A 27,337-nucleotide genomic window follows, 5' to 3' on the forward strand; every position below is an offset into this window, starting at 1 on the left:
TATATATAAAGCTTTATAAACCCTTCTCACACTCTTGCAATATTCCAGACAATGTTTCTAAACTCTAAGCGCTCTAAAAGAGCATAGCATGTCATGATCTCTGCTCTCTGCCAACTGCCGCTCTCTGCCAACTGCCGCTCTCTGCCACGCCCAAGTGGATGTGGCTGAGAGCAGCAGGTGGCAGAAAGCAGAGGTCATGACATGTTGCAGGAGTGAGCTTCTCCTTGCACCTGTGGGCTGCACACAGGTGCAGCAGGTGCTAAATAATTTTAAATAATTTATTTTAAATAACAAATCCATAACGATTGTGCGACTCATCCATCAATCAGCCAATTGTGTGTCATGTCCAATCTCACTTTGAAAAACTGCGAAAGAGTGAGTTTGCGAAAGTCAAACCTGGAAGTAGCGAGGGACTACTGTACACCCTTTCCCCAACAAATACACTATTTTTCATTTGGGTCAAAAATATATTTTCTAAATTATTTCATATTTCTGTCTCGGATGCATCAGGCTAATTTGATGTTTATTTGCAAGAATAAAACTTGTATTTTTGCAATGATAAAGCTTAGAACTCACTTGCTCCTTACACTCTTCTTCAGAACATTTTAATAAAATTGGTATAACTGTTTTAAATATTTCAGATGATGTTTTATCTCATTTTTCTTTTACATTTCCAAACATCTACGAACACAAAAGTAAAATGCATCTTGGCCACTTTGAAAATCAAAGTCTGGGAAACAAACGTCTCTGCACACTTTTCTTGATGTTCTTGCAGATGACGACAAATTGTTGATGATTATTAAATTTATTCTCACTTCATTAGTTCAACCTGATGACATTAGTCTCAGAAAGTGATGCTGAACATCATCTATCACCATCTGCAACACTCTTGGGGTATCCCTCCAGAAATCATTGCGACGGTCAACACACTTTACTTACTGTATGTTCACTGTTTTAATTAATCAGAAGCAGGCAGTCAAAACAGTGCTATGCTCTTGCAATTAGTCTCCCCCGCCTGTAATAACACTTTAACTGGCTACAGATGGCTGCATTCAGTGTATTCTTTGTGCTGTGGGGGCAAAACTCAATTTGCTCGCTGCACATCAACAGAACAACTGGGCCAAGTGTCCTTATTAATATTCCTACTGTTGCTTCTCCCAATTATTTGTTCTTACATTTTAATTGAGATGAAGTTAGGTTTTGCCAAGAGCGTCTAACCATGACCTCAACTGTCCCACAAACTTACTGACCCCAATATCAGACCTTCAGGGGAAGCGCTTGTTTTGTTTTGGGGCGCCGAGCCATTTCGCTTGTCATGTTGTCAAAGCCAGGTTGACAATGCAAGGTCCATTATCCTGCTTCATCTGGGGCGTTTGTCTTTGGGCGTTTAAAGCGTTGCATTTTGCTGTCACAGTTGGAGCTGTCCACTCGTTAACCAGGACGATGGTGAACGCTGCGCAGCAGACTGAAACTGAAACCGTGTTTGTTCAAACTCGGGCAGATGAATGATCAGTGACAGACGGTGATGCAATCAAAGCTGATGCGGAGCAAGATGGATGTTTAACTCGACAAGAAGCTGTTAGAAACGTAGAAATATTCATAAACTGCATCTATCTGCATTTAAGGAAAAGCGTCTGACTAAATGCCAAATGTCTTCTTCAACTTGAACAAGGTTGTAGGTTTTGTGTAATTCCTGCTCTCAGCAGATCTACTGTAGATAATGAGTCTAAAGTTACTAGACTCTGCCTGACTTCTCATTTAAATGCATATGTAATGATTTTGTGCAAGCGGCAGTCTGTCAGGCTTATTTTATTAAAAGGTTGCTATATCGGGCTCTGGGATTTACACAAAGATCCAGAGGGAGTAATGGCAAGAAGCAGAAATCTTTTTCATTTATCTCCTCTACTTTAGTAAGATTTTTCCGCAATATGTCACATTATTTAAAAAAATTCTTACTCTTTGTCTTTTTCTCTCTTATGTCGGACAGATCTACCTACGTTTTCTGGACTACGAGATGGCAAACTCCAACGAATGCAAGCGCAACTTTGTAGCGGTGTACGATGGTGGAAGGTAGGACTTTCTGCCATGCTCCGATTTGATTGTTTGGTCGTTATCGTGTAACAGAATGAAAACTTTGAACTTGAGTTTTCTTAACAAGGTATAGACTCACAACTAAAATGTTTTAGTAAATTTAAGAGATAGTTTTGTTTCTGTCAAGTGAGATTTCATGCAAAGATTATGAATTATTAATGTCCTACCTATCGTAAGTTAGCTAAATGTTCTCAGTTTTAGGAAATACTATTTAATTTTGATCAAAAACACAAACTACCACCTGCTGTGAGTGGAACCAGGATCAACGTGGAATCATGTCCTTTAAACAACTCCATTCTCAGCCGTTTATATAAATGCTGCTTAATAAATGTTTACATTTCCATCAGATTTGACTATTGCATCTGAAATATTATAAGATTCTTACTGGAAGTGCCCCAGACAGCATCAGATGCTATAAGATAGCTTCAACCATCATAAATAATCATAGAATTATGTGTCGTGCAAAACTGGCAGTGATGTAAAAGTTAAAAATATATATATAATTTGCATGAACTTCTGAAAAATCTTTGAGATTGGAGACATTTTGAGATTGTATGTTCCTGCTCAAACTAGCCATTAGCTCATCGGTCTGATCAGAATTACTCTCTGCTTCTCCAAACTGAGGTTGTTCCAAGATGTAAGTTATTATTCCAACTAGGTATTTCTGCAGACAAATACAGAAGGCGTATCTGGAGGGCCACATCTGATTGGACAATTAAAAGAAGGCATTACTGGAAGGCCACATCTGATTGGATGATAAAACACAAGGCGTTATTGGCCGATTGTGTTAACCACAAGCATTTTATGTCTTTGGTGTTAACTGGTTCAACATTAGCGGCGTCTCCATAACTTCACTTTCTGCCTCTCTCAACGCAGAACTTCCGGTTACATTTCAAAATAAGAGCAGCATAACTGGGTAGTGGGGGTGGCTAAATGTTTGTTTTTTAATACCTAGCCATTATATTAAAAAACTAAATCTGTTTTGGTTGTTAAATAATGTGAAAATAGTTACAATCAATTCATAAAGAAAGAAAAATAAAGTAACCAAAATAATAATGATACTTAAACTGGCCTAGGGACAAAGGATGTTTCCTTTAACTTCACATTTTCTTGTTCAACCTTTTTAAATCAGTCACTGCAGATGAGTGATTGTCAGTTTATGTAAGATTTCTGCAACTGGGGCAACTATTTCTGTTTACTGGTTACTGGTTCTCAGCTGTCTCAGATTTTAAGGGTCAATCCTACGCCATGTTTCAGCTCCTTTCATAGATCAGATCTCATAGAAGAACTTCTAAAGAACACATTCTGTTTTTAGCGTTTGTTATGGGCCATTATTTCATTACAGGACTCATGATCTTTAATTGAGACCAGACTTTTTGACAAATAGGAGCAGGTTTCGCTTCAGCTGTTCATATTTCATTGTACCCAGACCACACTCAAGCCAACCTGTGTCAGGTGCAGCCTACAACCAAGAACAAAAGAGAATCTTGTTGTGTTTAACAGCAGATATAACGCTGGTTCTTAGAAACCTTCAGTTTATAAAAAGAGCTGACGAAACTTACCTAAAGCAAATACACCTAGCCAATCATTGTTTGCCCTTTAGAAACGCCTATTCTCCAGAAACGCCCACTTTTTGGTCTGCAGAGAACCCCTTCTCTATTATTTGGTCACAATCTTTTCACAGAACCGCACTCCAAAAGGTTTTGTACTATTTCTTTGCAGTTGAACATTTAAAGAGTTTTCTAGATGAAGGCTGAATGGAAAGATTTTCATTTCTCATGTTATGAATGAGTTTAGATTAGATAAAGAATGGGAAATGAATCCAGCCTTATGATAATGTGGGGCACAACCTAAGTAGCACTCCATCCTTGCATTTTGATGTTTTTGTACTAACTCATTAAAACATTGTGAACAGTAATGTCTGGATGTAAACCTGAACTACATTTTCTGTGCTGAAAGGACCTAAGTCTGATAGATTGTCAAACAAGGCATACTCTAGGAATCGTGTCTCCTGTATGAGGGCTGCAGGTATGAGCCGAGCTGTGTGTGACAGGGCTGCAAAGAAAAAGACGAGAATAAAGAACAAAGATACTACTCTCTAAAAGAAATCTGCTGTCCATCAGCACATTGAAAGGACTAAAAAGAGAAGTGTTAGACTTCGGTTAAAGACAACGCTGCATTCCAGCATATATTCTGAGTTTTTCTGCCAAAAAATACGTAAAGATTTTTTTTTATTATTTTATAGATCAAAGATCAGGTTTGGTTTATTTGTGATATGTAAAATCAACACAAGGTCAACAATGCAATGATAATGTATGCTCAGAACAAGAAGAACCGTCTTGACTCACCAAGAAAAACAACAAGAAATATCAAAGCATGCAACAAAAATATGAAAACAAGACGCCAAAAGTGAAAAAGAAATACATCTACAGCAGTATGGTCCTGTTAGCAGAGTGGTTCTGTTGGCAGTGAGGTTCTCTTGGCAACGTGGTCCCGTTAGCAGCATGGTACTGTTAACAATGTGGTCTTTTTAGCAGTGTTAGCAGGTCTTGTTAGCTGCTTGATGATAATAAGGACCGCAGCGGGTGACCTCCAGAATTGGGTACGGCAGACAGAGAACATCCATGGTTTCCCCACGGTGGAACCAAACGGGTCCGTAGAGTTGAGTCCGTGCAGGCAGGTGGAGCATTATGGAGACGGCCACCATGACAGGCCGGAGCCTGAGTCTTGATCTTAATTGATTTGGAATATTTGTAAGAACCAGAAATGAGTATTCATGTGAGAAAACACCAGAGTTGGGGCTAATTTCTAAAACAAGAAAGGTCTAAATTTCTTCAAGCTGTTGTGCAAAGCTGATCAAAAATCCATCACAGATACTGTAGATCCATCCATTCATCCATTCCTCCATCTACCCATCCATTATCTTCTGCTTATTCCAAAGTCAGGTCTCGGGGGCAGCAGCTTGAACGTGGAGATCCTGACATTTCTTTCCACAGCCACCTCTTCCAGCTCTTCTGGGAGAACTCCAAGGAGTTCCCAAGCCAATAGAGAGACAGTCTCTCCAGCATGTCCTGGGTCTTCCCCGGGGTCTCCTCCCAGTCAGACATGCCCAAAGCGCCTTCCCAGAGAAGATGCCTGAACCACCTCAACTGGCTTCTCTCGGTGTGGAGGAGCAGCGGTTCTACTCTGAGTCTCTCCCGGATAACTGAACGTCTCACCCTGTCTCCAAGGGAGAGGTCATGGATAGATATTATTGCTTATTGGTCTGTGTCCCTGTGACGGACTTGTGACCTGTCCACGGTGTCCCCCGCCTCTCACACAGTGACTGCTGGACACTCGAAAAGGAACAAACAAGCAAAAGATAATGGATGGATGTTTTTCTAGCTTATATTAATATACTGTAGCTTTGGGAATTGTGTGAAAAGAATATGAAGGTCTTATTTATAAAAAACGTAAAATTCACTAAGAATTCTTGAAAGGAGCATGCGTTCTAATCTTCCCCTTGTCTTGTTTTAGTTCGGTGGAAGATCTGAAGAGCAAGTTCTGCTCCACGGTGGCCAACGACATCATGCTGGTCTCCACTCTGGGAGTCATCCGCATGTGGGCCGACGAACTCAGCCGCAGGAGTCGCTTTCGCATCCTTTTCACCACCTATCAAGAGCGTAAGACGAGAGTTACGAAACACACACGCCTTCACATATTCAACTGTGCTGTAGTTTTTTGATGACCAAGTAAAACTGGTTTTATTAGCAGCCATGAAAGGAAGACGGAGGCACAGTGGCAACTTTTATGACAACTTACTGCCTGCTGGATTGTTTTTACTCTTTAAATGGTAAATAAAGAGAAATGAAAATGCCAGTTTTAGTACAGGTAATATTCCCTTTGTGTAACAGTGATATCCCCTTGACGCTAAACTAACAGATGGGACATTGGCGTTTTACTTAACTCCTTTTGTTACAGGAAACATATTAAGCCAAAGCTGAGGCAACAAAAAGGAGTGAGCTAAAGTGTCATATCAATCATATGTTGAGAAATGATGGATATAGCTGTTTTGGTCAAACCTTGAAAATAACGTTATGCAATCTCACAAGCTCTAATGCATATGTGTCAAACTCGAGGCCCGGGGGCCAAATGTGGCCCTTGTGGACATCTTATCTGGCCCCCAAGATTATGTTTTAAATGTAAAATACTTTTATCATTTTAATTTTTTTCAGTAATCTTTTATTATGATGTCAAAAGTGCAACAGAGAATGTCAAATGAGACCAATCGAACTCTGGAACCTGCAACCAAGAAAAGATGTTTGGTATCCTTTTTTTTTTTTTAAACCGGCCCTTAGTTTGAAAAAGGTTTTAATTCTTGGCCCCCTTTTTCAAGTGGGTTTGACACCCCTGCTTTAGTGTGATCTACTAGTGCTTGGATCATGTCATGAATGATTCTCAGCTACTACCACACCACTGACTGAGATATACATGTAGATGTTTAAGTATAGAAATTCAGTAGTCTCTCGCTACTTCGCCGTTCGTTTTTTGCAGACTCGCTCTATCGCGGTTTTTCAAAGTAAGATTGGACATGACACACAATTGGCTGATTGATGGATGAACTGCACGATCGGCATGGAATTTTTATTTAAAATAAACTATTTTAAACTATTTAGCACCTGCTGCACCTCTGTGTAACCCATACTGCAGGAGAAACTTCCTCCTGCAGCTCCTCCTCCTTCCTCCTCTGTCGAGCTCCATTCTGCAGCGGAAAAGTGGGCGTGGCCCCGAGAGCACAGAGTACAGCTGTGGCGGAGAGCTGATTTCATGTGCTCTTTTAGAGCGTTTAGAGTTTAGAAACATTGTTTAGAATATTACAAGAGTGTGCAGGGTTTAAAACACCTTTTATTTGAATATATATATACCAGTATATAAATACTAAAATTAACTACTGTTTAACTATTCCTACTTTGTGGTTTTTCACTAATTGTGTGGCTTCAGGGTACGGATCCCCCCGCGATAAAAGAGCTGTAATGTAATATCAATTAGCTGTGGTGGCCAAATTGAATTGGACTGACTCCAATTATATTACTTGTATCACTTATAGATATGCATTCAATAATTACTTTCTGAAAGCTTAATTAAAATCTGTTCGTTGTTTAGAGATACATTGGTAACAGATAAATAAGGTTGACTAAAAGTAAATGCAAAACTTTGAAGTAAATATTTTTGCACCATGTGTAAAAAGTGGAATATGTGTTGGAGAGTATTCTGAGCTACCACCACACAAAATTCCAGCTCACTACTTATAACAGACTGAGTTGTAGTCATCTTATGTTCATAATTTGCCATCTTGAATCAGGTTGATTTGAAAAGGTAATCCATTGTAGTTGTGTTAATGAGTACCTCCTGGAAGTTTCATTAAAATCTGTCCATAGATACTGGAGATATTTCAATAAGACTCTAGATAAACAAACACACTCAGACATGAACAAAAACATGATCGCCCATTGGCAATATCTGGCACTTTTATTTAAACTTCACTGGATTTTACCATTGTTGCACAAAAGAAATGGCATGAGCTTATCGCGCTTACAAGCCGTCTGAACCAGCTCTGTTTGTGTTGCTGCGGTAGGACGAGCGCTTTAATCCATGTAGGCAACAGCAGTCGCAGTAGGTTGTTTACGTTGTGAAGTCAGTGTCCCTTTTGTAAGACCTTTCCACCAAGCAGAGCCGGGATGTGCTGTTACCGGGGCAACGCTTCTCCCTAAGCCACTCAGGCAGTCCTCAGCCAGACCTCAGCCTTTCGAGCGCCAACGCTGTCATCGGCTAACACACAGACGGACGAGTTCTCCGGAAAGCTAAAGCTGCGTGTAATACCGTCCACTGTGGACTCTTTACTTTCACGAAAAGCGACAAAAGAAACAAATGAAGTTTAGTAATAGATATCTCCAAATGTGTTTGTATTGGATCAGTAGTGTGACACAAAAAATCACCAGTAGGTTGAAAAGTTACATCAGAACTGTAAATCATGTTGATAATACAAAAGGAATATTTTAAAAAAAAAAAAGGCAAAGACTCATCATTTAAATCAAGTCCAGTTCATTTAAGGCAAGAAAAACAAAATCCAGGTATTTTTCATCAGTATGCACCAAGTGACCACCGTTATGGAGCACGTCTGACTCTGTTGCAGGGGCACACAGCTGGTTTTGTATTCTATGACGTAGTTTTCACAATACATGTTCTTTAGCTGTCATTGATCCTGGGCTTTAAAACTGTTTTTTTTTTTTTTTTATCCTGGACAGATTTTAATGAAACTCTCAGAAACTAATCACTGGACGTACATCAACAGCTGATAACCTTTTGGGGTTAAATTGAAATTTAAGATCACCTCAGTATCTAAGCAATATTAACAAGCACAAAAACAGCCATAACTTTGTCCGTGTTAAGGAAAATGAGCAATAATGTGGTGTGGTAGTATTCTTATTTTTATTTATTTTACCTTTATTTTACCAGGCAAGACACCAAGAACAGTTTCTTATTTACGATGTTGACCAGGCAAGTGCCAGAAGGTACTTGAAAAGATAAAAAGTAGGAAATATTAAAGCTGAGTCATCCAAGCACGTACAAAGTACTAACACATGTTCAACATCTTTGTTTAAAACTTTAATATTCAATTCTGAAGTCAGTACAGTCTGTTAGCAAAATGACTCATAAACCTTTGGAAATATTTTAAAGACACTCTCAGAAAGAAAATATGGAATGTACAAATATATTAAACTTTGAAACCAATGTCTGCCACAGCTAATGTGGTATAGCTACTAGTGATGTGGTAGGAGCTGAACGTTATCCACGACACACAAACTGAGTGCCAATACATTTATAACTAGAGAAATTGCATTTCCTGTGAAAATACAGCGTGAATGCTTATTGCTGAAGAATTTGCTGAAAAACAGCTGAAATTAGCTAAAAATAGCTTAAATGGAGCTGAAATGGAAGAACAAGCCTAAGCTAGCAGAAGAAAGCAGAAAGAACACATATTTGCTAAATTAGGTTTAAATAATTAAATAAATGGAATTGAACCCCAAAATTTGGAAATTAGCTGAAAAGCTGAAATTAGCTAAAAGAAAATAGCAGAAACGTATCTGAAAATGCAGAAAGAAGCTTAGACCACCAGTAGAAAGTGGAAATGAGCTAAAAAAAATGGAATTAGCTGAAAAAGCTAAATTTAACACAAAACGGCTAAATAGTAGCTGAAATAGTAGAAAAAATTAAACTAGCAGAAATAAGCTGAAAGGAGCATAACAAGACAAAATTAGTAGAAATAAGCTAATTAGGCTGAAAGCCGCAGAAATTACCATAAAAACTTGAATTTATCTGAGAACAGCTGAATTTAGCTAAGAAATGCTAAAAGTTAGCTGAAAAGATAGAACAAGTTTAAATTAGCAAAAGGAAGTGGAGAGAGCATAATTTTTCCATATCAGGCTGAAAGAAGCAGAAATTAGCACAGAAAGGTGGAAATTATCTGGAAAGAGCTGAAATTAGCAACAAACAAAACACAGCTGAAAAGTAGCTATAAAATCAGAAAGAATGTTAAATAACAAGAAGGAAGTGGAGAGAGCACATTTTTGCTGAATTAGGCTGAAAAAGTTAAAATGAGTGCAAAAAATGTGGAATTAGCTGAAAAAGCTAAAATTAGCATAAAACAGCTACATAGTAGCTGAAGTAGCAAAAATTGCTGAAACGTGCAGAAATATGCTGAAAGGAGCATAACAAGCTGAAATTAGAAAGAAGTTAGAAGAAGCACAAAAATGTTGCAGTTGTCAGAAAGAATCTGAAAGGAGTGCAAAACAACTGAAAAAAAACTGCTAAAATTAGATGAAAGTAGCTGAAAACAGTTTAAATTTGAACAAGGAAGCTGAAAGAAGCTGAAGCAGAACAAAATGTGAAAGGAGCAGTAAAATGTTGTAAACGCATCTAAAGATTTGAAGGATGTAAAATGAGCCGAATTCATTTTCTATGAGGAAAAAGGTGCAGTAAAGGCTAAATGTTTCAAAAAGCTAAAGTTGCACCAATACCAAAAGCCATAGCACCCTTCTCCTGAAAGAGCTGAACGTTTGATTTTTTGGAAATAGCACAAAAATTGTGGAACGAGAAAAATGCCAAAAAAAAGTCGTACGGAAGAAAAAAGGATCACAACAGTGTGAACGCTTCATAAACGTTCACACAATGACGTTGTGTGTAATTTACAAGGTTTGACCAAAATGTTTATAACTCGTACCTTTTCTCATCATGAGATGATGAGAGTTTAAAACTCTGTCATGAAAGTTGGCGGGCGATATGCATTCCTTTAAGGACTGTTGAGGTTTTAATGTTTTTATTGTTCTGAGTGGGACGAGTATGTGTGAGAGGCTCTGGTGTGGAGAAGCACAAACATGATGACCTGCTGAAACAATTTACTCTCAAACACCATCCGCCTTCGCAGAACTAGTCTATGATTGAAAAATGTTTAAGAAAACGAAACCTGCATTTATCCAAGAAGCAATTATGTCTCAGGTGATAAATGTGCCTGCGCGACAGCCCAGCTGTCAGCATTGTTTCGCCTCATCTGCAGCACATCTCTGGGGCTGCAGATGGAAATGTGCTCTGGCTCCACTACACACATCACCTCTTGTTTCCTGCAAAGCTTCTCTGCTGTGTGTACAGAGGCGTTTGAGATCAGTATGCTAATGTCTGCTAGTGCGGGGATTTTTGCTTGGTTTTGATCAGGTTGTGCCATCTGTGTGCACCTGTTGTCTCGGTGCCTGGGCGATCAAAAACAAAAAATCAAGAAATGTGGAGATACATCAGTGAATTATGGAAACTCAAATCCGTCGGTAATCAGATACATGAGTGATTTTATTTACGTTATTTGGTCATTTGTTTAATTTAAATTGTTGTTGACGTTTTTTTAAAGTGCAGCTCTGACAAATCAATAGCAAACCTGCTTTAGATGGTTCTTGAACCTCCACACTTTGGAGAAACTTTTATTCTGCGCGGGTCCTGAATAAAATAAATTGCCATCCAACCATTATCTTTACCCGCTTCTTCCTTTTCAGGTCGCGGGGGTCACTGGTGCCCATATAGCAGTCACTGTGCGAGAAGTGGGGGACACCCTGGACAGGTCTCCAGTCCATCACAGGGACACAGAGACAAACAACCATTCACTCTCTTACTCACCTAGGGACAATTTAGAGTTACCAGTCAGCATAGCATGCGTGTTCTTTGTCTGTGGGAAGAAACGGAGAAAACCCGCGCATGCACCGAGAGAACATACAAACTCCACCCAGATAGGTGATTTGAGCCGGCGACCTTCTCGCTGAGAGGCAACAGCTCTGCCAACTGCACCACCGTGCCACCCCACCATTATTCAAGCAGACATATTTTAATAGTATTACATGAAGTGTCTGCTGCAAATACCCACTAAATTATATGTAAACAATCATTTCATGTCAAATTGACGACAACGTAAAGATTTATCAAAGAGCTTTTGCTTCAACCGTAATCAAACTTTTGAGACCAAAGTTGTTTTTAGACAGCAGCAGTTCACTTTGCTCTTGGCCTGACTCAGACTAGCTGTTAGCTTGGCAGTCTGCTCTAAACTGAGGAAAGAGCTTTCATCAACAGGTAAGATATTAACTATTTATAACGTTTCCACTAAACCTTATTTTAAAAAATTTTAAATATTGTTTTTTGTATGCAAAAGTTAATTTTCTATAAATAAAAAAAAACATGGGAATATATTTATTGCCCTTACACTGAACTGCCACCCTCTGCGGAGTGGTGGCGCAGAGGTTAGAGAAGGTGTGCCTGTGATCGGAAGGTCGCCGGTTCAACTCCCCAAACTGACTACATCAAAATCTGGGTGGAAAAGATGAAACACCCACACCTGTCTCCACTTTCATTTGCCCCACTCTGGACCCTTGAGCAAGGCTGTTAACCCCCACCATCTGCTTCCCCAGGTGCCCTAGAAAGCAGCTCTTTGCTCCGCACAGAGGGCTGTGGTAGCTCGGTGGTCTGTGGTCAGGAAGTGTGTAGATGAACAGATGCTCGGATATATTCATCATTTAACACGGATTCCTCATTTTTCTGGACTGAATAAAACGTGCATTGAATTTAAGGAAATGCAAACGTGAGACGTCATTTATATTTGACCCATCAAAATGAATGCGGTCATTTATTTACAGAATCAAAGTTTAACATCAAACATTTACATTAATTTGGCAAATTATGAAAATAACAACATAAGCAATCAATCAGGAAAAATCATACGGCCATGATTTTTCCGTTGCTTCACCACAGACATTTATGAAACTGTACAATTATGATCTTTTACCCACATGGATGTGGGTGAGCATTTTACACAGACATTTCTAAAATATCTGGAAGAATTTCTACTTGAGAGAAAAGTTTAAAGATGAAAGACGTTAAAGAAGAGTAAAAGATGGGGTTTGAGGGAGTGTGTTAACAGAACGGCACTCTCTGGGCTTTCTTCAGCTTTTCTTACGGTACACTTCGGTGGTGGAATCGACTCTTTTACCTGGAGCTGTCTTCAGGCGAGATTCCGTTTAACGCACCCTTCAGCGTCTCCGTAGGATGCTGTTACTCCTCCGGAGTAGCGGCGAGTCTGTCCGACACAAGCTCACCTCAGTGGAAAATGTTATAATCCCATGAACCTCGGACGAGCTCGGTTGTCATGATCTTCCCGTCTCCATCAGAACTGAACAGAACTGTCCAGAACCGTTCCAGCACCATCCCAGAGCTTCTACCGAACTTCTAACAGAACTAAACAGAACTTCCATCAGAACTGAGTAGACCAGGAAGTACTGACCTTTTAAAGAGCTGTTTCCCGGTTCACTTTTGGGAGTATTACCATTGGTCAGAACCGACCAGACGGGGTGTGTTTTGTGACGTAAGAGGTTAGAAGAAAACAGGAATTGTTATGGAAAGATCAGAAATGTTCTCACAGACAGAGAGAGTTTTGTTTTGGCGCGTTTCAGAAACAGGTGCCAAAAACCTCTATATTACGTCTGAGAGGATTCTAAAAACATGACAGTTTTAACATAACAACTTGTTTTGCGTTTGACTCCAACCTTGGACCAACTTACACTTGCTCATTCAAAAGCAGAAATCAGAAAAGGCATAATTACTCTGTAACAGCTTTGACATGAGTTCTACTTTGCATGAGAATAAAAATCATTACACAGTTAATAAAATTGATTAGTTCACTGCAACATCTAAAATGGTTTGAACTAAGACACTTTGATTATCAACATTTGTAAAATAGTAATGATAATAAAAAAGAGAGTGTTCTTTCACATTGAATCTTCAAGAGAGAAAGTCTCAGGATGGGTGAACCTGTATTTCTGAGTTCAAATCAATGAAATGACAGTCCCTGTCCCACAAGGTTCTTAAGGTCAAGATTTTTGACCTTAGACTTAGTTTTTTACATGGGCCTAGTCCACTACAAGTGCATCCAGCATAAAAACAATCGCCAAGTCTTTGTACGAGTTCATTCGCTGTGGCGACCCCTAAAGAAGGGAGCAGCCGAAAGAAGAAAACAACACTGAAATGCCCCCAAGCATCTACTTGTTGTTCATGATGATAAATCATGACAGCTTAGAAAACAGAAAGAACATAAAGACAAAAGTGTGTTTCTATTGGTAAAAACAAACAACTCGCACTATTTAATTAAAGAAAAATGAACCTAAATGAACACAAACAGGCACAGTTGTGCTTTTGCAAGTAAAAAAAACCACTCCAGTAAATTAAATAACTAGTAGACTAACAGACACTTTTAGTTTAAAAGAATGAATGAGGGATAACCAGGTGCAGCGCTTCACTGCAGAAGAAGCATTTTTACTCTCAGAGCTCCTCAGAGACACAAACTGTTTTCATCCGTCACTCGTTTAGCTGTTAATTTATGCTTCCCGGGGTGACTGTCAACTTTTAGTTGAAGGCAAAAGGGCACATTTATTACAAAATATCTTGAAATTAATTAGCTGGAGATTAGAGTGGATTGTGCTCTGGTTTACCACTGAGGAGGGGGTTCAGAGGCAGAGCAGGAGGGTGTGGGCTCCATCTGGAGGCTGAGAGCTGAAACAACCTGACACAGCTTGGTCACAAATTAGTAGCTCTGAACCAGAATCAGAGCATGTTCTGTGTGAACGCAGTGTGAACAGTGAGAGCTGAATGGCTGTGCTGAAATTTGTTGAAGAGGCAAGAACTTCTTGTTCAATCTAAAAGTTAAAAAAAAATAAAAGATACCAGAATAAAAAAACCAGAATAACATTTAGTAAAAGTCAAAAGTAGTAAAGCTCTTATGGGGTGCCATTTGTAAAGTTGCGCAGTCAAAAATTAAGATCAATATTTTGGTTTATTTAGCTTTTAATAAGAAAAAAACAGTTGTTGTTTTTTAAAGTCATATTTTCACCATGTTATTCATACATTTATAAATGTCATAGTTCCCAAGTAAATATTTAATTTAAAAGATAAATATTTAGTTTACAAACTAAATACTTAACTTGCAACTTAGTAAACTAAATATTTAGGTGTAAATTAAAAAAATATATTTATACCTAAATATTTAGGTAGTAAGTTAAATATTATATTTGTTAACTAAATATTTAGTTGGGACCTAAATATATATTTTACAAACTAAACATTTAATTTCCAAAATAAATATTTAATTTGCTAACTAAGTATTATCTCGGACCTAAACATTTAACTTGCTAATTAAATATTTAACTTGTTAGCTAAATATTTAACTTGCAAGCTAAATATTAAACTTGTAATTTAAATATTTAGGTATGAGCTAAATATTTAGTTAGCAAATTAAATGTTTAGTTTACTAACTAAATATTTAGGTATAAATTAAATATTTAATTTACACCTAAATATTTAGTTTACTAACTAAATATTTAACTTGCTAGTTAAGTTTTTAATTTGTAAACTAAATATTTATCTTGTCAATTAAATATTTATTTGGGAATAATGACATTTATAAATGTATGAATAACATGGCGAAAATATGACTTTGAAAAAAACAACCTATTTTTTTCTTATTAAAAGCTAAATAAACCGAAATATCTATCTTAATTTTTCACTGCGCAACTTTACAATAGGCACCCCATAAGCTCTAGCTAAAAGCTAAACATAGAAAAGTGCTTTCCAAAAGCTTAAAGTAGTAAAATGCTAGCTAAAAGTTGCAAAAACTAACTTAAGCTAATATAACAAAGGGTTAGATAAAAGCTACATAAAACAAAGTGTAATTAAAAGCCAAAAGTAGCAACACAGTGCTTAGCAAATGAAAGTAGCAAAATGCTATCTAAAACCTAAATGATAAAAAGGGCTTGTTGAGAGTCAGAAGTAGCTAAATTGTAGCTTAAGCTACAAGTATATGTATGATATTATTTAGTATTTCATTGTTTCTAACTATGTTTTGTGTTTTTATGTTTTTATTCCAGATGTTTGTAATTATATCTTATTTTTATTTGATGCTGTGAACTTTTTGTTAAGCACTTTGGTAACACTTCCTGTTTTAAATGTGCTATACAAATAAAATCTGACTGGACTTGACAAATACTAACTAAAAGAAGCAAAATGCTAGCCAAACGACAAAAGTAACAAACTAAAAGCTAAAAATAATCGAATGGTTAGCTAAAAGCTGAATTTAGCAATGAGCTAGCTGACTATTTAAAGTTGCAGAACAGTAACTGAAAGCTAAAAATGTCATAAGACGACAAATTAAGGCAAGTAAAGTGAGTTAACACAGTTTATGAAAGATTAAAATTGATGTCTGTGCATTTCATTTACAAAAAAATGTCTGTAGATCAAGTGAAATAATCTGTAAAGTATAAATTGTTACAAAAACAAAAGTCATAGCAATAAATGGGTAGCTGAAAAAATAAAGAATTGTGAAGTAGTCAGTTTGCAAAAAATGTACAGAAAAATAAAATAAAAATACTGGAAAACAATAATGCAGCTGCTGAATCAGCTTTTCACACAATGAAAAAAACAAAACCAGCTTGTGTGTGTAAGTGTGGGGGAATAAATAATCTACTTTAAATTACACATCAAGACTCAGTTTTACTCCAAAAAAAAAGGAAGATCAAGGCAGGGTAAGAAATACAGATAAGTCACTTTAATTCGGCGTGTCATTATTCACCTGGGATGAGAGCAGGAATAAAAACAGCCATACGTCACCGCTGTAGCCCTGTCAGAAAGTCCCAAGCTCTGCCAAACTCCTTAAGTACCACCGACAGGATTGTGTGAGTGGGTGTAAATAAAAGATAAAAAAGAGACAATGAGACGTGAGGAAGGACACCTTAGAAACCGACAACCAAAGAACCATCCATTAAGGTAAAAACATGTAAAGTGATTTCTGAAACACTTACCTGCAATAAACCACATAACCACATGCATCGTTGATTATGATTGGATTCATTCAGTTTTATTGCCATTATACAACACATTGTACATTAGTTTTTGTCTAAATGCTGCTTTATTGTGTTAACTCTATTGTATGAAGCAACTGTGTTGGCCATAATTTATTTAGAATAATAAAACAACAACATAATGTTTATGCTTTCAGTTTGGCTGTTTTAGAGTACGTCTTCAGCTTCTGGTTGAGTATTAAAGTGCGCTATTATTTATTTTCTTTACAAGCAAAACATTTTAACTATTACTAACAATATTATTTTTACATACCCTGTGTGTCTATAATTTATTCGGTTCTTCCAAATAATTGTATAATAGTAGGTGATAATACACACAATCTGTTGTTATAAGAAACTCCTATAATAAGCAAATTGCATAATTGTATCTAGTCAACATGAAGAAAAATGTCAAATATTTATCAAAATTATCATAATAGTAGGACATATGTACAAAATTCTCCATAGTTAGCAGCTGTTTGAGCAGCCAAATAACTAACTTGATGTTTACAGCAATAATTTAAGATTTATATTTGTGCCAATGTTTGTGAAAAGTTTAGTCAATTTCAACAGTTGCTCACAGATTTGCATACAAGGTCCAAAGAAAGCATTCATGTCCTCAAGTTTGCTCCTCAAATGTCTAAAGATGAAGTTGACATTGTAGAGGAACTGCATCTGATCTGAATATATTCTGTCCCAATTTATTTTCTCAAATCCTTGTGTCTTTCTTCAGCTGTACTTCAAATACAAAATTGAGCAACAGCAACTATAAATATCTCTTATACTTGCACATGTAAAAGATGGAAAACATTTTGAACCAATAACTCATATTTTTAGCAAATCGAGCTGAATATTTCCATTTGGGGAAATATTTCTGTAACTCTTCTTTCTGTCCTTTCAGCGCCGTGTGACGCCGATGCCTTCTTTTGTCACAGTAACATGTGCATAAACTACACGCTGGTGTGTAATGGCCTGCAGAACTGTGTCTACCCCTGGGATGAGAACCAGTGTAAAGGTGAGATGTTTGCCTTTGTATTAGTGTGATTCTAATGGACTGATTCATCCCTGATGGTTTCAGCACCACGGACAGTGACATGACTAGGAAGTTGGAACACTGTACTGTAGGCAGATAATGCACCAGTGTCGTAGTGAAGTCATCTACTGCCATTTATACTCTTGCAGCTCATTGCGGGAATGGTCCGCAGGTGCGTGCTTGTTGGCGCCATCTGGTGTAGAGAAGCTGCAGGAGAAAAACTGGAAATCCCACAATGTTGCTCAGTGTTTGGCAACGTGACAACCTATTAGTGAGCTGCGACAGTGTATAGGTTGCCTTTGTATTGGTGTGATTTTAATGGACTCATTCATCCCTGTTGGTTTCAGGACCACGGACAGCGACACATATACAATAAAGATGTGTTGCAGGAACTGTGGATAGTTGTGGATAACTATATTTTCTAATGTATAGCTGGTATAATCTGTTTGTTGAAATCCTGAGCAGAATGACGGTGCATGTCATTCAGCACGGTGATGTGGTTATATTCATAAAATGTATATTCCTAGTTTCTATAACTGAAAGTGTGTGTTAAAAATGTTTGACAATGATGTATGGTTTTGCTGTAAAAACTACGGTGGCCCTAAGGTGTACATGAACAACATTTGAAAAAATGGAATTACATTTGAAAAAACACAACAAAAACAACAAAATCCCAACATTTAAAAAAACTGAATCACATTTGAAAAAACGGAATTATATTTGAAAAAACGGTATCACATTAGAAAAAACGGAATTACATTAAACCAAGCGGAAGTGGCTGAAGCGGAAGTGGCCCGAATCACATTAGAAAAAACGGAATTCCATTTGAAAAAACGGAATCGCATTTGAAAAAACTGAATTACATTTGAAAAAAATGGAATCACATTAAGCCAAACAGGACGGTTTTTTTTTTACTTTATTAACAACATAAAACCGAACAACAAAACAATATACAGTACACACACAAAGGAGATACTGTTAGCAGGCTATCCTTTTAACTGTATCTCTTTTATGTGTGTACTGTATATTGTTCTGTTGTTCGGTTTTATGCTGTTAATAAAGTTTTTTTTCTTTATCCTGTTTGGCTTAATGTAATTCCGTTTTATCAAATATAATTCTTTTTCTTTTTTTTTTTTCAAATAGTCATTTACACCTTCGGGCCACCGATTTAAAAAAAACCTCCTGGAGTTTGTTGTGTCTGATTTGTTAGTGAAGGGCTGTTTGATTGCTGCAGGGTTTGCACATTTCTTTCTTTCTTTCTTTCTTTCTTTCTTTTATGTCAGTGATAACGTTTGCAGTGAATAATGAATTTGGATGTAGAACCATCTACCTACAAGACCTATTGTGGTTGAAAAGTGCATACGTAGAGTGTGGTCTGTCTGTGTTCTCTGTGCTGTTTGGTTCTGTTGTCACTTTATGTGCTAAGTTTTAAAAGTTGTGAGTTCCACACATTAACTGAACAGAGAAAATTATTGTTTTATTCTGTGTAATGCTGTGACTAAACTTTAAAGAATCTTTTTGACACATTGTAGCAATTACAGAACTCATGGATGAGTCATTCCTCATTCAGACCAACACCTTCCCTTTTGGACAGTTTAAGTCTGACACGTGCAGGAGAAACACCACCATCTTTCCCAGTTTGTTGCTCTGTCTTCCTGCTGATGAACCACATTTGTCTTCATTAGTGCTAAAATGTCACGTTTTATTTTCTTCTTCATTACACGTGTAAACGTAAGCGTTTACTGTCGCCGTAGCTTGACGCACCGTGCTACGACTTCACCTGGCATTTAAATGTCAAAGATCCGTGTACAGATTAGTATTCTGCACACTGTTTGTTGGAGCTTACTCTTTGTTGATTCCAGTCAGGATAACTAGACCAGAGCTGTGATCACATCTGACCTTTTCATCCAACTGTAAGAGCTCATGGAAGCCTGTTGGCTTATCTGGTGCATGATAAACGCCCATTTTCACTCACATTGCTAATCTGAGCTGTCTTTTATAATAGTGTACATTTTACTCAATATTTTGTAGCAAGATGAGAACAAGAAACCTGGGAACATAAAACTTTTACCCTAACAACACTTAAAGTAGATTTTTAGAAAATGTAGATTTTTCTATCCTGAAAACAGAATGAACCAAGGGCTTGAAAATTTGAGAGTGTATGAGCCTGTGGGATGAAACACAAAAAAGTTAAATCTTGTCATCTTGACGATTTCTTTTTGGAACAAACATTTCGTCTTTCATCCAAAAGACTTCATCAGTCTGAGGCCTGCCACCATGATCTGTCCTATAAATAGCACCTTATTGATGTGTTGTAAGCTAGCCTGATGTGGAAATTCCAGAAACTGGCTTTACATATGTAAAAAGGGGGACCATCGGTCCAAAACAATCGATCATCAGTGCATAACAATCAAATGTTTTAGGCCTGATGGCCAACTTGCTACTCACAGAAACAGTCAGAGGACCACATGGCCAAAATGGTGCAGAAAAAAAAAAAAGATTTAAAAGCTCAATCATCTAGGTAAATAAACGACACAAAAAAAAGTTCATGTCGCAATAAAACAACAAACATGTCTCACGTTCAGGTTAAGTTTGATGGGAAACATGTGCGCTCCATTTGGTTTGCTATTTGAAGATACCGACTTCCATTTTGGTGTGTGGCTACATTTAGGCGTAAGAAAGTTTCCATTTGAAAATTGGGTTGCCACATCAAAATCCAAGATCCATCCGGACTTTGCTATTGTACGTAGTTGTGGATAAAATTGCTCTCTCCACTCACCAGGACCCTTCACTCTGTGCTGCACGAGACAGGCAAAAAGTAGATACATTTTAAAAACTACCTCTGTTCTTATACACAGTGCAACTCCTACCCATTAAGGTTTACTCTCATCTAGGTCCAGTTCAGAAAAACTCAAAAACTACAAACATTCACCGTTTAAATCCCTAATCAAAGGAGGGCATTGTCTTATCACGTGTTTTATATAAACAAAGTACCTCCCATACCTGCAATGAATGTTTGTAAGATATGACCTGATGGTGAAAATAGTTTTCATCATCTTGGTAAAGCCTGTATCTCACCAGGCAATAACTCTTGTAACTATTTTGGAGACACAAAATTGTGAGAAAATACACATTTTTTTTCACTTGGACTCGCACTGAATTGACACGTTTGCACAAATATAAAAGCGTCTTGTGAAATCTGAGTCAGAATAATCTAGAAGTACATTTAGCTATTGTGCTACTGTTGTACAACACATTGCACAATTCACATGAGAGTCTCGCATTTACATTAAACCTTTTTGAAACTCGTGTCGGCCACTCAACAGTCACAAAAATGTTGTGCAATGCTTGTGCAATAATCCAATAATTCTAAATCAGGCCATCTGGACAGTTTCTTTTTTTTATATAGAGATGAAATGCCCTCTATCCAGAGGGCTTCATCAGGCTGTGACTGCCTGCCTGGGAGGAGTCGACAGGGGACAGGACGGCCCCCAGAAACCATTTTAGCTCCAGCAAACTGGTTGGTTCACTTAAGAAGTTTACTGTTTTGTGGGGAAACAGTTTACTGGAACTCCTCAGACTGATGAAGCCCTCTGGATAGAGGGTGAAACGTCTCTATATAAAAGAAACTGTCCAGATGACCTGACTGAGAATTATTGGATTTGATACCTGGATGATTGAGCATGAACTTTATTGCTTGTGCAATAAGTTTGCGTGGCGAATGAAAAACCCAGACTATGTGGGACCTCACCTCAGTCCTGCGATCATTTGGTAGTTCGACTTAAAGCAAAATGAAAAAAAAAAAAAAAAAAAGTCCATGCTCAACAATCCAGGTATACAATCCAACACATTTCAGTCAGGTCATCTGGACAGTTTCTTTTATTGCCGAAACGTTTCACCTTCTATCCGGAAGGCTTCATCAGTCAAAGAAACATACAACACAAAACTGATTCTTCCCCAAAACAGTTTACTCCAAAGTGGAACAAACCAGTTATGTTGGTGCTAAGATGTGTTAAAGCAAAATGGATGTCAGGAAAGATGGACTGCTGAATGAGAAACTGGATCAGAACCAGGCAGATAGACTGAAGGCCGCATTGTGTCTTTTTGCTGCTGTGCAGGGGCTTTAAACTCTGCTTCTCATTGTTGTCATTACTCAATCACTATTTGGCTTCACAGGTCGATAACTCGAACAAAGCGTCTTACATGTTTTGCCCTTTTTGACTTGTGCAGAAACTAAACTGAGAAAGATTTCAGATGCTTAAACATGTGTGAACGTTCCGTGACACAACAACGAAGCACTGTGACTGTATGAGAAATTAAAAACTCTCGCAAACATTTTGGACTAATGTCGTTCTCAGTTTGTCGCCAACAGTTGCGTCACTTCTTGTTTTTCACCATGTGCTGGTTATGTTCTATTCAAGATGTTCCTCGTGTTTCTCTGCCTCTCCACAGAGAAAACCAACACCAAATTTCTGGACAACCTGAACTCTACAAACGGAGCCATAATTGGTGTCACCTGCTGCATTGTCTTCATCCTCCTCATCATCTCAGTGATTGTCCAGATAAAACAGCCGCGTAAGAAGTACATCTTGCGGCGTGAAGACTTTGACCCCACCATGTTTCAGGAGGTCTTTGAGCCCCCTCACTACGAGCTGTGCACGTTACGGAGTGCCGCCGCACCTACGGCAGCTTCGGCTGATTTAGTCGACTTGGCAGAAGACTTTGAGAACTACCACGCCCTTCGCAGGGCGTCTTCTCGCTGCATCCATGATCACCACTGTGGCTCCTCCTCCAACCCCGGCTCCTCACACATATCCCAGCTGTCACTCAGTGGACGGGGCAGCCGTAGCAACTTGAGCGCCCGGGACACCGGAGCCGCCACGCTGCTCGCCGACCTCCCACAGCCGCCTATGTCGGTGCGCCCCCTGCTGCCGACCACAGGAAACCGCAGGAGCATCTTAGTCATGAAGCACAGCTACTCGCAAGAGGCGGCGGACAATGGATGTGACCTCGACGATGACCTGGAAGAAGTTCCCACCACCAGCCACCGACTGTCACGGCATGAAAAGGCGGTACAGCGGTCAGTATCTATAGATTTCTGATGAAGGAACGTGAGCTGCTCTGTAGTTAATCGTAAGAATGTTTGAACTTATGCAAGAAATGTTTCATTGAAGTTTTCTTTTTATTTTTTGTTCTTGTTCTTCCTTTCATTATTTACCTCTTTTTTTTATGGTTATAACGTTCACTTTTGAGTTGACCTCTGTCATTGCTCCTTTTTCCATTGTCTCAATCTGTCACTAAAGGCCGAAATAACAGATAAATACAGTTTGTTTCTTTTTGCATTCTCATCTTTGATTAAGTAATCCTGCTAGATTTATATTTTCTGAATTTATTTCAATTCTTCTGTGCTTTGAGGTTTGTCACAGTTGCATACCTTTTGTACAAATGCTGTAACGTTCCACATTTTGACAACAAGGGATTGAATTGGTGCCTCTTATAAGCAGCTAATATGCAAGTCAGAAAATCTGAAATGTGTAAAATGTATTCTATATGATATGTTTTAACATTTTGATATTAATAAGAAGTTTAATTACAAAAAGAACAGCACTTTGTTGTTGAATTGCACCTTGATACCTTAAAATTAATGTTTATGTTTATAAACATATCCTGTTAAGAATAGTAAAGGTACTCATTGCAAAATATGAAATTAAACATAATAAAGGGCATCCTGTTATCGGGTGCCGTTTGTAAAGTTACACAGTCAAAATTAACAGCAATATTTTGGTTTATTTATCTTTTAATAAGAAAAAAGTTTTATTTTTCAAAGTCATATTTTCACCATGTTAATCATACATTTATAAATGCATACTTCCAAACTAAATATTTAATTTCCAAGCTAAATATTTAGTTTACAAACTGAATACTTAACTTGCAAGTTAAATATTTAATTAAATATTTAATTTCCAAACTAAATATTTATTGTCCAAGCTAAATATTTAATTTCCAAACTAAACTTTTACTTTCTAAGCTAAACATTTAATTTTAAAAATAAATATGTAATTTGCTAACTAAATATTTAACTCTGACCTAAATATTTAACTTGCAGGCTAAATATTTAGGTCAGAGTTAAATACTTAGTTAGCAAATTAAATATCTAGTTTAGGAATTAAATGTTTATTTTGGAAATCTAATATTTAGCTTGGAAAATAAATATTTAGCTTGGAAAATAAATATTTAGTTGGGAACTATGACATTTATAAATGTATGAATAACATGATGAAAATAGGACTTTGAAAAGCCTAAATATTGCTGTTAATTTTTGACTGTGTAACTTTACAAACAGCACCCCATATCCCAAACCCTATGAGTTTTGTAGTTTAAACGGGTTTACTCCAGTAGTTTTTCAGCTATATATGCAGTTCTGAAATGCGGGTCCACATTCAATGTAAACAAAGTACTCCGCTGAATCTACCGAACACCGCACAGAAGTTTAAATCATACGACTGACCTACAGCTGACTAAAGGCCAATAAATGTGTAGGTAAATAAATGTGGCAGATTTAGACAAGCGTAGAATCTCAGAAAAGACATTTGGGTAAAATATGAGAGGGAATATTCTACTAAATGCTAGAAAATGGAGAAAGAAGTCAGACAACTGTCAAGAACAAGAATTAAGGATCAAGCAGAGCTGTGGATTAGCTTGAAGGTGGAGCTCAGCATTGAAACGCACACAGCTTTATTTCAGTTTTTCTGCAAGATTAGTAAGTTTAGTATTTGGGACTGTGGTAGCTTGGTGGTCAGTGCCATGGTCTTGTAAATCTGAGCCCAGGTTGCGTCAGGAAGGACATCCAGCATAAAACAAATTGCCAAATATTTTATGCAAGTTCGCTCACTGTGTCGACTCCTAAAGAAGGGAGCAACCAAAGGAAGTCAAGTCAACTTTATTTATAAAGCACATTTAAAACAGCAGCTGCTACCAAAGTGCTTAACAGTAAAATCAATGGGAGTAATTTAATGGGGAAAAGTAACAATAAAAATAATGCTAGTATTGAAAATTAATTACAAGCATTAAAAGAAAAACGGAGAAATGAAGAGCAATAAAATACTAAATAGTCACACTGTGTAAAAAGCCAGGGAAAACAGATGAGATTTTAGCAGAGATTTAAAAACAGAAAGTTATGTAGCCGGACTGATGTCGGGGGGCAAATTGTTCCAAAGTTTAGGGCCCATGACTGAAAAAGCCCGATCACCTCTGAGCTTCAGTTTTGTTTTTGGAACAGCCAAAAGCAGCTGGTCAGATGATCTCAGGGCCCGAGAAGGAACATATGGTTTCAGTAGCTCAGAGAGGAATGAGGGTGCAAGGCTATTAAGGCACTTAAAGGTTAGCAGGAGAGTTTTATGAAGGGAGGATAAAACTGGTGTAATGTGATCAGGTCTAGGAGTTCCTGTTAATAGACAAGCTGCAGCATTTTGGACAAGGTGGAGACGCAAAATGGAGCGCTAACTGACCCCAGCATAGAGTGCGTTACCGTAGTCCAGTCGGGTAGTAATAAAGGTATGGACTAGTTTTTCAAGGTCAGATCTGGACAACACTGACTCGAGCTAGCCTTCTGCTTTGACTGGAAGAAGCTTTTCTGCAGAACAGAGTTGATTTGTTTATTAAACTTAAAATCAGACTCTAAAACCATCCCAATATTGATAACAGACTGCTTAAGATATGGATCAAGATTTACAGGATCAGAGACAGTGGTAGAGCTAGGGCTAAACACAATGACTTCAGTCTTCTGATCGTTGAAACTTAAAGAATTTGAAGCCATCAATGCCTTGATGTCATCCAGACATTTTAACAGAGGGTGAATGGAGCAAGAACTATTGGATTTTAAGGGCAGATAAATCTGACAGTCATCAGCGTAACAATAAAATGAAAGATCATGTTTCCTCAGGATAGACCCCAAAGGAAGTAGATAGTGAAAACAAAAAGGGGTCCAAGAATCGAGCCTTGTGGGACCCCACAAGAAAGAGGCACTGACGCAGATACACGATTTACAACCTTAACACAGTAACTCCTGTCACTTAGGTAAGAATGGAACCATTCTAATGCTGCCTGTAATCCCAACCCAGTGTTCTAACTACGATATAAAGATACTGTGGTCCATAGTATCAAAAGCAGTGGTAAGGTTCATAAGTACAAGTATGTCAAACTGACCAGAATCATTTGCTAACAGAATGTCATTACAAACTCTCACTAAAGCTGTTTCAGTGCTGTGTAATTATTTAAAACCAAACTGAAAGATTTCAAAAATTCCATTCTCATTCAAAAACTTGTTTAGTCGAATAAAAACTATTTTTTCTAGGATTTTAGAACGAATGGGAAATTTTGAGATTGGTCTGAAATCTGATGCAGGGATGGGGTCAGCAGGGGAAGCTGAGTGTTTCATATGACCAGCAACATCGCTTGAAAATGAGATGGAAATGGGTTCAAACTGATTGAAGACAGCTGAGCAAGGGACAAGGACAGAGGGGTCCGCTGTAGGGCGAGGGACTGACTGTCAGTCACTTCAGCTCTTTCTGGATATTCAAGTCCAGTGGTAGTTGGCATCTGGTCACTAATTTTGGAAATAACATTTTAATTTAAGGATCCATGAACCCATTTGCCACTATTCTAGATGTAACCCTGCCTGTTGCACGATGATCGCTGGAGATTTACCTTTTTGAAGTTAATAATGAGCATGTGTAAAATCGCCCACAAATAGGTTCCTATACCTATTTCTGGTCGGTATTGATCTCTATTTCTTTACACCTGCTTTTTTATTGACTGTCACATACAAACATATTCGCAAATCAGTTTTATAGGTATTTTACGTTGTGGTAGAAACGTATGTTTCTGAGTGTTGGACTGCGGAGCACAGCTAAAACAAGTAGAGATGAACACAGTTTAGAATAAGTGTATTTCAGTGAACCAGATACAGAATATCTAGAATGCAAAGCATCAAAAAAGACAGTCTTGGAGCGTGCACATTAGTAACTGTAAAAAGGTCAACAGCTGCCAGCTACCCTCATGAGCCAAAAAGAAAAACGATGGAGGGATGATTGTTGTCCAATCTTCATGATTTTGCAACGAGTACCTTTAACTGTGTACTTTTTGATAAGAAAATACTTTAAATGCAATTGTTTCCTGCATGCACCTTCTTTTAGCTCCCTACTGTATTAATGCACTACAATTCTGCATGTGAGGCTCCTGCAGGCTCTCAAACAACTAATGAAGTCTTGTTTTTATGGAGCATTCTATGCAATCTGACCTCTAATGCAAAAGAAGTTTGATGTTAAATGAAAGAGCGATGACATTTCAGGTTCTGCCTCATTGGCTCTTTGAGCAAACATGAATCAGAGTACAACACAACTAGGGTCTAGGAGACAATCTCAAGGTAAGCCTGCTTATCTAACATTCAACATCTTTAAGTGTTGTCGTGCAGTCATCATTTGCTCGGTCAATATATATTTATTTTTATTTTCTGTAACTTTTGCACGAGCTTGGTTTTTTTTTTGTTTGTTTATGCTTTTTATTGATTTGCTGTTTAAATTCATTTTCATGAAGACGGTCTTGTTGCTTGCAGCCATCTTACGTTCTCAGTGACTTTGGAGTCTGTGATGCTCACTGTATGTCCTCTTCCCTTGAAAGCATACGTTTTTCTCTTTAATAGAAATTAGCGTGGAATTATTCATACATTTTAGGTCAAATTAGTATCTGTTTATGTTCACTT

General features: G+C 37.7%; 1 protein-coding gene across 1 annotated transcript in view; it reads left to right on the plus strand.

The window, feature by feature from the left end:
• The window catches only part of neto1l (neuropilin (NRP) and tolloid (TLL)-like 1, like), a 202,747-nt gene that overhangs the window by 174,040 nt on the left and 1,370 nt on the right, over window positions 1-27,337 (plus strand). Inside the window, exons 5-8 of the mRNA XM_037693979.1 lie at window positions 1,988-2,070; window positions 5,608-5,753; window positions 17,446-17,559; window positions 22,030-22,657. Of these exons, the coding sequence (XP_037549907.1) occupies window positions 1,988-2,070; window positions 5,608-5,753; window positions 17,446-17,559; window positions 22,030-22,657 (971 nt within the window). The remainder of the gene's footprint in view (window positions 1-1,987; window positions 2,071-5,607; window positions 5,754-17,445; window positions 17,560-22,029; window positions 22,658-27,337) is intronic.

The sequence above is a fragment of the Nematolebias whitei genome, chromosome 20, assembly GCF_014905685.2.
Source record: "Nematolebias whitei isolate Nwh7 chromosome 20, NemWhi1, whole genome shotgun sequence".
Classification (NCBI taxonomy): domain Eukaryota; kingdom Metazoa; phylum Chordata; class Actinopteri; order Cyprinodontiformes; family Rivulidae; genus Nematolebias; species Nematolebias whitei.